We start from the raw sequence: 13792 nt of genomic DNA on the forward strand, positions 1-13792 counted from the left end.
CACCAAAAAGGCAGAGATGTTGAGCCTCGCGCTTCAACGCTCTTAGTTGTTATAGAAATTGACCCACTATGCTGTTTAGTTTCTGCATCTATATCATATTGCTGAGTGTACCATTAAATCATGTCAGAAAAACTACAACATTTCACCAATACTTCATTACCTTTTTTTGGAAGGAAAACGATTGAACTCATATTGCAATTTATTAAAGGTCATATGTAATAGAAATCTGGTCAGTTACTTTAATGCATGTCACAGAAAAACTAAAACATTTCAGCAATAATTTGCAAACGTATAATGATCTATGCATTATTCTGCATGTTTCACGTGTGAAACGTAATGTAAGTCAACATTCAACCAATCAGCTGCTGCTCTTCAAACAGGAAGTCGTATGCATGCTTAGGACGCTTGTTTTCTTCTTCTCAGCGACTTGCTTCTTTCATCACCAAAAGGCATCTTTCCTTCTTCAGTTTGCAAAATGAAACAAAATTCAAATGTACCAGCCTTTCTCACCAAGCTTTGGACTCTTGTGGAAGATTCTGACACAAATGAATTTATTTGTTGGAGTCAGGTAAATGAAATTGCCCAACTGAGCGTGCCAGCCTGGCAGAGCTAGGTAGCGCTAGCACTTGACTCTGCAGGGTGTGAAACGAGTTAGCCAGTTATAGTAGCTATGTCTGCCTAGTCCTAGATGCATGTGTCGATTAGTAGGATTCAAGAAGCATCGTTTTGTTTTGTTACTGATACTCTTTTGCTATTGTTGTCCCTGCTGGCTAAAGCTAGCACGTTATTTTGAATGATCTGTTTGTAAATTGGCTAGCTTCTTATAATAGCATATCAATAAAATTGGCTAGCTAACAAAAGAGCATATAAATAAGCATTCCATGATAAAATAAAGCAAGAATACCCATGCACTATTTACGTCCTAAAATTTAACACACAAAAATGTAATTGAGTGGAAGTAGTTGTAGACATTCTAGTCTCCTAATATATACATGTTTTTTTTAGGAAGGTAACAGTTTCCTTGTCATGGATGAACAGCGATTTGCCAAGGATATCCTTCCCAAGTTCTTCAAGCACAACAACATGGCCAGTTTTGTCAGACAGCTGAATATGTGTAAGTAAGCGCTTCTATAAACATAGCGGCTCTGCTGTTTTATTGGAATGCCTCTTGTGCAGCTGTCTAATGGGTGTTCAATCTGCAGATGGATTTCGCAAAGTGATGCACATCGACACAGGCATAGTAAAGCAAGAGAGGGATGGACCAGTTGAATTTCAGCATCATTACTTTAAACATGGGCAGGATGACTTGCTAGAAAACATCAAAAGAAAGGTAAGACTAGGGGTGGTGGTTTGTCAGCCAGTGATTGTCAAGCAAATAACTGTCGCTCTCACGGTAATTGACCGGCAATTAACATAAACACATTTAACATCTCCACACATAGTCTGCAAGCCATTTTAAAAGTCTAAATCCATGTAATATAGCCTACACCTTCACAATAAATCCATTATTTATTTTAGACATGTCTAAAGAAATTGTAGTCTATTTCAGAAGAAAAGAATAGCATAATCTGAGTTTTCCTTATGTTAGATCCAGATGCGGCTATGCCAAATGGCTGTGGGCTACACTAGTTCATTTAGCAGACAAGATTTGCTTATAATTCCATGGTATTATTTTATAGTATGAAGAATACAATTGAACAAACCTGAATAAAATATAAATAATTTCTCCGAAATGATTTGAGGGAGTGCGCACATGCGGCTATTCTGTGTTGAGCGGTTTACAAAGAAATAGGTACTCCTACACTACCAGTCAAAAGTTTTAGAACACGTACTCATTCAAGGGTTTTTCTTTATTTTTACTATTTTCTACATTGTAGAATAATAGTGACGACATCAAAACTATGAAATAACATGTAGTAACCAAAAAAGTGTTAAACAAATCAAAATATATTTTATTTGAGATTCATCAAGTAGCCACCCTTTGCCTTGATGACAGCTTTGCACACTTTTGGCATTCTCTCAACCAGCTTCATTTGGAATGCTTTTCCAAAAGTCTTGAAGGCGTTCCCACATATGCTGAGGATGCATTTTCCTTCGCTCTGCGGTCCGACTCATCCCAAACCATCTCAATTTGGTTTAGGTCGGGGAATTGTGGAGGCCAGGTCATCTGATGCAGCATTCCATCACTCTCCTTCTTGGTAAAATAGCCCTTACACAGCCTGGAGGTGTGTTTTTGGTCATTGTCCTGTTGAAAAACAAATGATAGCCCCACTAAGCCCAAACCAGATGGGATGGTGTATCGCTGCAGAATGCTGTGGTAGCCATACCGGTTAAGTGTGCTTGAATTCTATATAAAGCACCCCCACACCATAACACCTCTTCCTCAATGCTTTATGGTGGGAAATACAAATGCAGAGATCATCCGTTCACCCACACCGCACCTCACGAAGACATTGCGTTTGGAACCAAAAATCTCCAACTTAGACTCCAGACCAAAGGACAAATTTCCACCGGTCTAATGTCCATTGATCGTGTTTCTTCTTATTGGTGTCCTTTAGTAGTGGTTTCTTTGCAGAAATTCGACCATGAAGGCCTGATTCACACAGTCTCCTCTGAACAGTTGTTGATGTGTCTGTTACTTGAACTCTGAAGCATTTATTTGGGCTGCAATTTCTGAGGCTGGTAACTCTAATGAACTTATTCTCTGCAGCAGAGGCAACTCTGCTGGTGGTCCTCATGAGAGCCAGTTGCATCATAGCGCTTGATGTTTTTTGTGACTGCACTTGAAGAAACTTTCAAAGTTCTTGAAATTTTCCGTATTGTCTGACCTTCATGTCTTAAAGTAATGATGGACTGTCATTTCTCTTTGCTTGTTTGAACTGTTCTTGCCATAATATGGACTTGGTCTTTTACCAAATAGGGCTATCTTCTGTACCCCCCCCCCCTTGTCACAACACAACTGATTGGCTCAAACGCAGTAAGAAGGAAAGACATTCCACAAATTAACTATTTAGAAGGCACACTTGTTAATTGAAATACATTCCAGGTGTCTACCTCATGAAGCTGATTGAGAGAATGCCAAGAGGGTGCAAAGCTGTCAAGGCAAAGGGTGGCTACTTTAAAGAATCTCAAATATATAAAATACATTTTGATTTGTTTAACACTTTTTTTGGTTACAACATGATTTCATCGTTTTGATGTCTTCACTATTATTCTTCAATGTAGAAAATAGTAAAATAAAGAAAAACCCTTGAATGAGTAGGTGTGTCAACTTTTGACTGGTACTGTATGTGTGACATTTGTTTTGATTTAGAATGGACCATTATCATGCACCTGTATCAAAACAGGGGTAGCCGGGAAAAATACGTAATCTATGCACTTAAATAGTGAATGGAGGACTTTTCCCTGTGGTTTATTTTCATGCCAGCCAGGTAGGCTCTACTCCTGTTGTAAATATAAGCAATGTGCTTAATATTAGGGAAGTTGATAAATAAATATAGTAGGGCAAGCCTATAGAAGGCTGATGGATCCTCCTCTTTTTATTAGCGGCCATCACTCTGTTTTCTCCCGCATAGCCTAAACAAATGTTGCACAACATGAGCTGATTGGTTCTCATGAAGTGTTTCATTAGATTTTCGAATACATTTGTATGATGTTATAGTGATTAGAGGGACAATAGCGTGCTGAGTACCAGGCAGTTAGCAAGTTTGGTGGGCTACTAATGACTAGCAGCAGCATCAGAGCTTGGAGAAGCCTAATTACCGTGACTAAACGGTCATGTGGAATTTGACTGCCTTCTCGACTTGTGACCGCCGGTGTAGTGGTAATACGGTCACCGCAACAGCCCTAGATAAGACCTCATGGAAACAAACGTATGATGGTAAACAAATAAATGGCCTATATCAGTAAGTACGTCAAACTGAATAAGGGCATATTTTTTCAGGTTTCCAATGCAAGACCAAATGATACCAAGATTAGACAGGAAGACCTGTCCAATATTTTGGCCAGTGTTCAGAATGTTCACGGAAAACAAGAAAGCATTGATTCCAGACTCAACACACTGAAAAGGTAAGCAATCTACCATGCCCTGGCTATCAAATGGAGGTTAGAAAGTAGTAGTGATGTGTTGGTTTGGAGACAGTTCTATGCTCATACTTGAATTTATGTTTACAGAGATAATGAAGGTCTATGGAGGGAAGTATCAGACCTGAGACAGAAGCACTCCCAACAGCAGCAAATCATTAAGAAGGTGCAGCAAAAAAATCTGCACCAAGAATGAGTTTCAATATTCAGTAGGAATTGAATTGGAAACAATTTGCTCACAATAAAAACGCATAACAATTGGCCTTTAGGGTATAATGGTTCAGTCTAAATTTGATAATAATTGTCTTTATTCATTTCAGTTGATACAATTCATCATTACATTGGTACAGAAGAACCGGATGAGTTTAAAACGCAAGAGGTAAGGCTTCGTAGTATAGCAATCTTCCTCTGAATAACATCATCGATTACTAAACATTATTAATTCATTTTACATCTGAATCTCCATTTTACAGGCCTATTCTACTGAACAGCAATGGAAAGAAGCCTAAATGCATCCATGAAATCTACGATGATCCTCCTCTGGACCACAACAAAGTATGTGTAGAGGTCTGAATGGGTTTACCTCCCTATGTAAGGTGTACATGGTGGTGTCCATCCAATCAGTCAGGACACTAATAATGCTAGCAAACAGATCTTTTTATTTTTTTTTACAATATTAAGGCAGGATCACTGCCCAGGAAAATGCCGCATTGTGAGAACAAACTTGACATTGGCGGCGGCGCAGATTTCTTCCATAATATGAGTTTCTAATGTTATTTCAGAAGTCTGTTTTCTCAATGTAAGCTATTCTAAAGATGTACATTTTGAACTCTCTCCCAGCCCTCTGTCAGCGGTTTGAAGAGTGCTGATCTCACTGACGATGTCGTCATCTGTGATGTAACTGACGATGACACAGAGATCACAGAGGGCCCCTCAAGAGCATTGGATCAATCGTAATTCAACATAAAAAACATTGTTTCATGTATATTTCCATCTGCCATCGTCCATTCTCATGCCTTTTCTCCTGTCCTTCATTCTCAGGGATGTAGAAATAGTTGAGGTCTTCAACAGCAATACTGTGTCACAGACAGACAGCTCTGACAGTATAGGACAGACCAACTCTTTAGTAATCGAACCAGAAGAGACCACCATAAGCACATATGATAGCCTTCCCACAAGCAGCACCTTGCAGCTCAACAAACAGTCAGGGTTGAGCCTGGAGGATCCCATGAAGATGATGGACTCAATTCTCAATGAGAGTGGAGCTATTTCTCAGAATATCAACCTCCTCGGCAAGTAAGTGGACTTGACTAGCGTTACGTTTGTGGCCTGTAGTTCATGAAGAACTTGAGAAGGCTTTCTCACATTATGTTCCATATTACTGCGTTGCATTTTTTCATTTGAAAGGATATAGGCCTATTGAATTATTGTCTCGTCTTACAGTTAATAGGCATCCAAATGTTTTAACAGGGTTGAGCTGATGGACTACTTGGACAGCATTGACTGCAGTTTGGAAGACTTTCAGGCTATGTTGTACGGGAAGCAGTTCAGCATTGATCCAGATATTTTAGAGGCCACAGAGGTTTATGTTAATTACATTTCCATACAAAATCTACAGTTTTGCACTTGTATAGAATTACCTGGTTACCCCACTCAATTCAATATCTGGGATATATTTGTTACAGAAACCGTTTAAGAACCAAACACAGCAAATGGAATGAAACATGGAGGGACCTACCTGAATTTGTCCAATAGAAACTCTCGTTTGCATTTCCCATTTGGAGTAAACGGTTTCTGTTGCAAAACCTTTTTTGCCACAGAATTGACGTAATGATTATACCCCAAGTCTGTCTGAATTTTATTTGTGTTTCTGAATCCTCATTAATTTCACTCTTTAGGGGAGTGGCGGTCCCAAAGAAAATGCAGGGCTGCTATCCAAAGGAGACAAGTCTAGTTTCTCAGCAGACAACCAGCTGGTCCAGTACACGTCCTGCCCTCTGCTGGCCTTCCTGGATGGCTGCACCCCTTTGGCCACGGAGGCAGACAGCAACACAGCCACAGAGCTGGGAGACAGCCTGCTGCAGCACAACACTGAGGTCCCCACAGACCTCCTGGAGCCAGACGAGGAGCCTCCACGAAGCTCTCTGATCCGCCTGGAGCCCCTGACTGAGGCAGAGGCCAGCGAGTCAACGCTCTTCTACCTGTGTGAACTCAACCCAGAGGGCGACACCACTGACTCGACACAGCTGGAGATTTAACAAGGTTAACCAAGGAGCAGAAAAAGGATTGGACCTTTTGTAGATACTTGTCAAAATGTTCTATTTCCCCGTAGCTTTTCTGTTCATAAGACATTCCGTCATTTAGTGGAAATAGTGAAGCAATCTACTAACAGCTGTATGTAAACCCCGATAAAGATGAGGCTGCAATTGTTGTTGGTTTAGGTTTCAGCATTTCTTGTGAAAAGGGGAATGTTTCACTATGTATTATTGATTTCTGTATTGATATGTTTTAAGGATCACATGAATCTTTAATGAACAAAAAACAGAAGTGCCTGCATCATTTCCTTAGTAGAACCCCAATGTTGATCATTTCAAGTACTGTAGTCTGATATGTACCATGTGTAGCATAATGTTTCATGTTAAGATTCATAGATTGCGAAGCTTAACAGTGGCAATGACATTAAAAGAACAGCAAAAGCATCATTACATTCTGAATGCTTTGTTCTGTAGGTGAAGGTATATTCAAGTTTATTAAAAGGTGGGTTACAATGCACTTTAATACATGTCAAAAGACAAAAACAATTGTCAGTCTGCTGGAAATAATGAATACACATTTCTAGTATGTTAAAGCATCTACAAAATAATTTATCCACTGAACATCAGTATTTTACATTAAGATAACTCCAGTGTGAATCATAAGTAACAAGGTACACAAAACTGAGGGACTAATATTTGACCTATAACACAAGATGTGCATGATCACAAAAGGGAAAGCTGTAGTTTCAGTTTTGCAATTTGGGAGGATGTTCTGAAAAGGGAAGCACAGCAAAGCATGATGGTAGATTAGCCTATAATATCACGCCACTGGTACATCACTGATGGAAATGTCCCTGGATTACAACAATGAGCTAAAATCTGAAACCCTGCACTTCATTGCTACATATGCATAACTTAAAGCAAAGTGTAGCATATCAAACATCAAGCAGTCTTGCCCAAATCAATGGTTCTTTCTGAATGTCTCTTAACCAGAGTCAATTACAGTTGAGGAGGAGTCCTTTCACTGACCATCTCTCCAAGCCCCAGCTACCTTTACAACCCCAACTCGGCAAAAAAACATTATTTAATTTTGCAATAGGATAAAACATGTTACATAAAACACCCATGTATTCAATACTATAGCATGCATGCAGTGTATTAACAAAAAGGGTGGGTGGGGAATGCACATACAGTATTTACAGAGCTTGTTCACCTTACGAGTTGAATATTCAAATTGATCATGAGCAAATGATTGCCCCCCTCATTCTTTAGATCATCAGTCAAAGTCTCGGTTGACCAGGACCAGTGGGGCTGCCAGGGTCCACACATAGAGGGCAATGCAGATCCAGCTGGAGGAGATCTTCACCCAGACAGAGGGCCACTTGCTGGTCATTGTCTCATAGTTGGAGTCAGGGCTGAGAAAATCAAAAACAACAGACAAGTCAAACTCAGGAGGGATAGATGTGGTAAAAGAGGTCAATCAAACTCAACCAAAACAATGGAATTGCCATGGAAATGTGTGGGGGAAAAGGGCCGTGAGGGAAAGATCTCATTTAGACTACTGTTTGTGTGCATTTCACACTATGTTGAGGTAGAAATCAGAGTATAATGCCTGTATGGATGTCAACCCAAATACATGTTCCTGTAATACTTAATCAATCAATTGCATTAAAGTTAAAAACGACTGACTACCACCACCGATTTGTTTACTAGCTAAGCTAACCATCTTAAATGAAAGGGAGTTAGCATTGAGCGGTCACTTCTTCTAAACCTGAAAAGGGACAACTTCTACATGTTATGACCTGTGTATATTTCACAATATTCAATACTAAGGCTACAGACTCATTACTGCAATTGCCTAGTTATCATCCTACCAGACCAAATAATCCAGGAGAGTGAGGATACACACCTGTACCAGTTGGTGAGGGTCATCATGATGTAGAGGGAGGCCAGGAAGAGCATGAAGTGGAAGAAGGAGTAGCTGTAGGTGACTCCGTCCTTCTCGTTGTCCACGGCACGGTTCTCACCATCTTCCACGTCAAAGTTCTCAGGGTGGTGGCCATCCTCAATCAGGGAAGACTCGTCACTGGTCAGAGACAGTTTGTTCACCTGGGTGTTGGAGGAGTTGCGGATGCTATAGGAATGAATGGATAACATGTTATTGTCAGGGTCAATAGCAACTGCACAAAGCTGGTAAATGGTAAAATAGCATTAGCAGTTTTTTCAAAGAGAAAACTGCAGACGTTGTTTGGGTCTGACTTGTTTCCTTACCTTGAGTACAGAACACACATCAGGAACAGGACCAGCCCCACAATACCCTGGGCATCCCACCACTGAACAACAGGGTGGTCCTTACCAGCTGGGGTGGTGTTGTTGAGGCCAATGATACCCAGCAAGCTTGGGTTGCATTTCTTGTCTGTGGATGACAAAGACAAACACATTTACTCGAGTGCTTGTCTTGATGAAGAGCTAGCCATTTATTGGTGTATCGGAGACATTTGATCATTAAAATTCTCACCTGGCTCATTGGTCATGGCAGACCAGGTGAGATACATGGTGTACAGAGTCACAATGGAAGACTGCAGCAACCCGGACCTTGGCTGGGACTCCTGTTGAGAAAAGCGGTGACACTAAGATGTAAATGTGTCAGAACATATTAGATTAGATGTTTATTATACAAGATGAAGGTCCAGAGACTAAGGTTTTTGGGGTACAACATGGAGTGAGGTGACATGCTGGTCCAATGCACTTCCTTACCTGAATCTTGGGCAGGACGGACATGACTGAAGCTCCGACACACAGCAGCATGTTGACAGTGATGAAGGCCTTGTTCTCAGTGCAGCCGTCAGTGTGGGTGTAGTAGACGTAGAACATGATCAGAGACACCAGGGACAGGATGTAGTTGATGGTTGTAGCAGACAGCAGAGCTGCACGGGAGAAATTAGACTTACTGGTTATTTGTGGACAATGAGGACAGTTGGAGTTAAGTGTAGACAGAGGGTTGCTTTAACTCAACCTGTCACCAGTGCATTTTCACAAGGTATTCTTAAAGAGAAGCTCCTGTTGATTACCATACCTGCATACCAGCAGCGAGAGTTGCCCTCCTCCATCTTCTCCACCCAGGACTCATTCCAGGAGTGGGCAAAGTCTATCAGCAGGACCAGCTGGATCAGGATGAAGCAAAAAGCTCCAGCCATTCCTATGTAGAACCAAACTAAGGGAGAGAAGTGTGAACTAGCTGCAGGCTAAGTGAGTATTATTAGCTACACTTACAGTACCAGTCAAAAGTTTGGACACCTACTCATTAAAGGGTTTTTCTTTATTTTTACTTTTTTCTAGTTGATATTTGAGATTCTTCAAAGTAGCCACCCTTTGCCTTGATGGCAGCTTTGCACACTCTTGGCATTCTCTCAACCAGCTTCATGAGGTAGTCACCTGGAATGCATTTCAATTAACAGGTGTGCTTTGTTAAAAGTTAATTTGTGGAATTTCTTACCTTGTTAATACGTTTGAGCCAATTAGTTGTGTTGTGACAAGGAAGGTGTGGTATACAGAAGAAAGCCCTATTTGTTAAAAGACCAAGTCCATATTATGGCAAGGACAGTTCAAATAAGCAAAGAGAAACAACAGTCCATCATTACCTTAAGACATGAAGGTCAGTCAATGTGGAAAATGTCAAGAACTTTGAAAGTTTCTTCAAGTGCAATCGCAAAAACCATAAAGCGCTATGATGAAACTGGCTCTCATGAGGAACGCCACGGGAAAGGAAGACCCAGAGTTACCTCTGCTGCAGAGAATAAGTTCATTAGAGTTACCAGCCTCAGAAATTGCAGCCCAAATAAATGCTTCACAGAGTTCAAGTAACAGACACATCTTAACATCAACTGTTCAAAGGAGACTGCGTGAATCAGGCCACTACTAAAGGACACCAATAAGAAGAAGAGACTTGCTTGGGCCAGGAAACACGAGCAATGGACATTAGACCGGTGGAAATCTGATGAGCCCAAATGTACGATTTTTGGTTCCAACCTCCGTGTCTTTGTGAGACGCAGAGTAGGTGAACGGATGATCTCCGGATGTGTGGTTCCCACCGTGAAGCATGGAGGAGGTGTGATGGTGCTTTGCTGGTGACACTGTCTGTGATTTATTTAGAATTCAAGGCACACTTAACCAGCATGGCTACCACAGCATTCTGCAGCGATACGCCATCCCATCTGGTTTGCACTTAGTGGGACTATGTTTTGTTTTTCAACAGGAGAATGACCCAACAGACCTCCAGGCTGTGTAAGGGCTATTTGACCAAGAAGGAGATTGATGAGTGCTGCATTAGATGACATGGCCTCCACAATCACCCAACCTCAACTCAATTGAGATGGTTTGGGATGAGTTAGACTGCAGAGTGAAGGAAAAGCAGCCAACAAGTGCTCAGCATATGTGGGAACTCCTTCAAAACTGTTGGAAAAGTATTCCAGGTGAAGCTGGTTGAGAGAATGCCAAGAGTGTGCCAAGCTGTCATCAAGACAAAGGGTGGCTACTTTGAAGAATCTAAAATATATTTTGATTTGTTTAACACTTTACAACATGATTGCATACGTGTTATTTCATAGTTTTGATGTCTTCACTATTATTCTACAATGTAGAAAATTATAAAAATAAAGAAAAATCCTTGAATGAGTAGGTGTGTCCAAACGTTTGACTGGTACTGTATATTTCTATGAGACAGAAAAACATTATTTGTATGAAAAAGGCCATTACCAGTTGTGAAGGGACCCTCTGGAATGAAGAATGCACCAATGGTAATGGCAGTCGCAGAAGCAAACTTGAAGAACCAAAACCTAAAAGAAAGCACAAGTATTTTAACTGATCGACCCGTTTGAACTTAAATATACTTATGGATACCCTTGTTCCTTATTTCTCTTCCTGCATTGCAGTATATAATGCTTACTGATATTGTCATTACCCATATATGAAGAAGACACAGTGCTATTTACCCATTGTGTATAGTAGCTCTGGGATCCTGGCTACTCTTGACTTTGACCATGAGGAGGGAGAAGAGCAGGAAGAACATTGCCATGCCGAAGCAGATACGGTACACAGCCTTGTAGCCAACCAAGACATCACAGTTGACATGACCCTCCACACCTGGAATTGATGTACCCATTCCCCCATCACAGAATCCTGGAATCTGCAAGAGCCAATATGCACAAGTAATTAGTCAGGCCAAACAAAAATGTGTAGAATTAGTTGTCTTAATTGTTAATGTTGTATATCAAATACATAAAAAACATAGTTTGGTACCTTCTTGAGCTGCTCTTCCATCCCTGGCATGAGCATAATGCATGCGATGCCCACGCACAGCAGGAGGAAGAAGGCATAGATGAGTCGGGTGACAGTGGAGTTATTCCCACTGGGGCAGCATTTGCACAGCAGGCAGGGGGCAGTGCCACACAGGCAGGGGATCTACAAGGCAAGACAAGGGAATGAGGTTAAATGTGATTAAAACCAATTAGCTAAGTCATACAAGTATAGAACTGATGCTGACAGAATAATATATCTGCCCACCGCTGAATGGTTTTACAGTTAGAATATAGCCTAAGTACAAAGTCAATAGGGTTTTCATTCATTGATAAAAGTTAATACATCTACATAGGGTTGACATAACACCAACACACTTGTTTTTCCCAAGTTGCTAACTGCTTTGGAAACCAAATCTCTGCTAAGAATAGAGATCTGGCCACGGCAGGTGTCAAACCTAATCAAGTTGATACCAATGTGGAAGAGAGACCAGGCAGTTAACGGTACACTTTTAGCTTGAAAATAGTTCAGGAATATGATTAGTTAAACTAAATAGAAAACAATACCAGACATATGCCTAACTGAACTGAGTGCCGTTATGTTCAAGAGTATTTTAATGACCCACATTTCACAATGCACTGGTAGCCTAACTGGAGACGTCATAGTTAACGGTTATCTGACATTTGATTCTGTTTTGATGCCTAGCTACGGTGTTGCAATATTTCCAAGTACCGGGCGGTAGCTAGCTGGTTAAAATGATCATCATGTTATTGATAAACCATCGTCATATGCAGGTTTTGACAGTTCGCTCCCCGAACTGGTTTGCTTTGCTTGCTCTCTATACATTTCTACAGCAATGTAGGCCTACTTGAGACCTAGCTAGATAACCGCTAACGTTAACTATGACGTCTCCAGTTAGGCTACCAGTGCATTGTGAAATGTGGGTCATTAAAATACTCTTGAACATCACGGCACTCAGTTCAGTTAGGCATATGTCTGGTATTGTTTTCTATTTAGTTTTCTATGTAGAAATGTATAGAGAGCAAGCAAAGCAAACCAGTTCGGGGATCGAACTGTCAAAACCTGCATATGACGATTGTTTATCAATAACATGATGATCATTTTAACCATCTAACGTTAGCTAGCTAAAATTGTGGTCATGTTTTAGAAAGATTACCCGGGGCCAATGTATTTGATTAAAAGGCAACGCACCAGGCCAGACTGAACAGGGAACCACCCTGGCTTTGTTGTTGTGCATTGACGCTAACACAGCTACTTTAGGATTACTGTAGCTAGTGAAACTGTCGTCTGAAGAAATATTTGATTCGGTCCGTTAAAAAAAAAAAAAGTGGATCTGAGTGATGTCGACTTTTATTTAAATTATCATAAAAACGAAGGCTTACCCAACTCGCCATGGAACACAGTCCGAGAACGGCCCCCATGATGTTTTGCCGAAATAAGACTTCTCTGTGCTGTAAAAGATGGATGCTTTTCGTCTGTTTACAATACAATCGCGCTTCTTCTTTGGATTTGGTTGGTGGATCGCATCCAATTGAAAGTGCATATACCGCCATCTACTGTACTGGTGTGTGAGGCATTTCACGGCCTACTGTACCGAAATGAAATTATGGACCTACATTAAATTACACAAAATTTGAGAAAATTAAAATTGCCCTGCCAACTATTAACCATTAAAAAAACATTAAAAAAACACCCCATTCCACTATTTAACCCTATCTAATCCTATTCCAGCGGTCTGAGAAGATAGAACTCCACTCAACACCCATGCAACTGTTTTGAAAAAAATCCTTGCAATCCAAAGTACTTCTGTGCGGCAGCCACCACTACCTCTATTTTCTGTGACTTCCGATCCATTTATACAGTACAATTGACAACCATGGCTATGAATACTAAAAATCACACCTTACTGAAGCACATATTCTTCCCATTGCTCTCTCTTGGGCTCTGCCTATCCACAGGAATCCTCTCAATATCCCTCACCCAGTACCCATCTTCCACTACCACTCCCGTCACTGCTCCTGCACACTTCTCACATCTAGGGATCTCCCTACTACACACTACTGCAACATGCCCATAAACTGGCATTTTCGGAAAACAAAAGTTCTCATGGGATAACTTACACTTCCTAACTTGACCTT

The 13792-nt window shown here is 40.8% G+C and overlaps 2 protein-coding genes across 2 annotated transcripts; one reads left to right on the top strand and one right to left on the bottom strand.

The window, feature by feature from the left end:
- The first annotated feature begins 365 nt into the window (after nt 1-365).
- LOC115174853 (heat shock factor protein 2) lies at nt 366-6782 on the top strand. The gene is made up of 11 exons (XM_029733795.1): nt 366-568; nt 1006-1114; nt 1203-1330; nt 3944-4068; nt 4174-4249; nt 4404-4462; nt 4557-4638; nt 4924-5036; nt 5125-5379; nt 5554-5665; nt 5982-6782. The coding sequence occupies exons 1-11, from the start codon at nt 476-478 to the stop codon at nt 6339-6341; spliced, it is 1512 nt and encodes a 503-aa protein (XP_029589655.1). The 5' UTR covers nt 366-475; the 3' UTR covers nt 6342-6782.
- Nucleotides 6783-6813: 31 nt separating this feature from the next.
- On the bottom strand, nt 6814-13166 carry LOC115174852 (serine incorporator 1-like). Its single transcript, XM_029733793.1, has 10 exons — nt 13037-13166; nt 11637-11798; nt 11330-11523; nt 11094-11173; nt 9415-9552; nt 9096-9265; nt 8857-8947; nt 8610-8754; nt 8248-8472; nt 6814-7753 (listed from the first exon to the last, which is right to left on the bottom strand). Exons 1-10 carry the CDS (start codon nt 13073-13075, stop codon nt 7615-7617), a joined length of 1383 nt encoding a protein of 460 aa, XP_029589653.1. The 5' UTR covers nt 13076-13166; the 3' UTR covers nt 6814-7614.
- Between the last annotated feature and the right edge of the window lie 626 nt (nt 13167-13792).

Source organism: Salmo trutta, chromosome 35 (genome assembly GCF_901001165.1).
Source record: "Salmo trutta chromosome 35, fSalTru1.1, whole genome shotgun sequence".
Lineage (NCBI taxonomy): Eukaryota > Metazoa > Chordata > Actinopteri > Salmoniformes > Salmonidae > Salmo > Salmo trutta.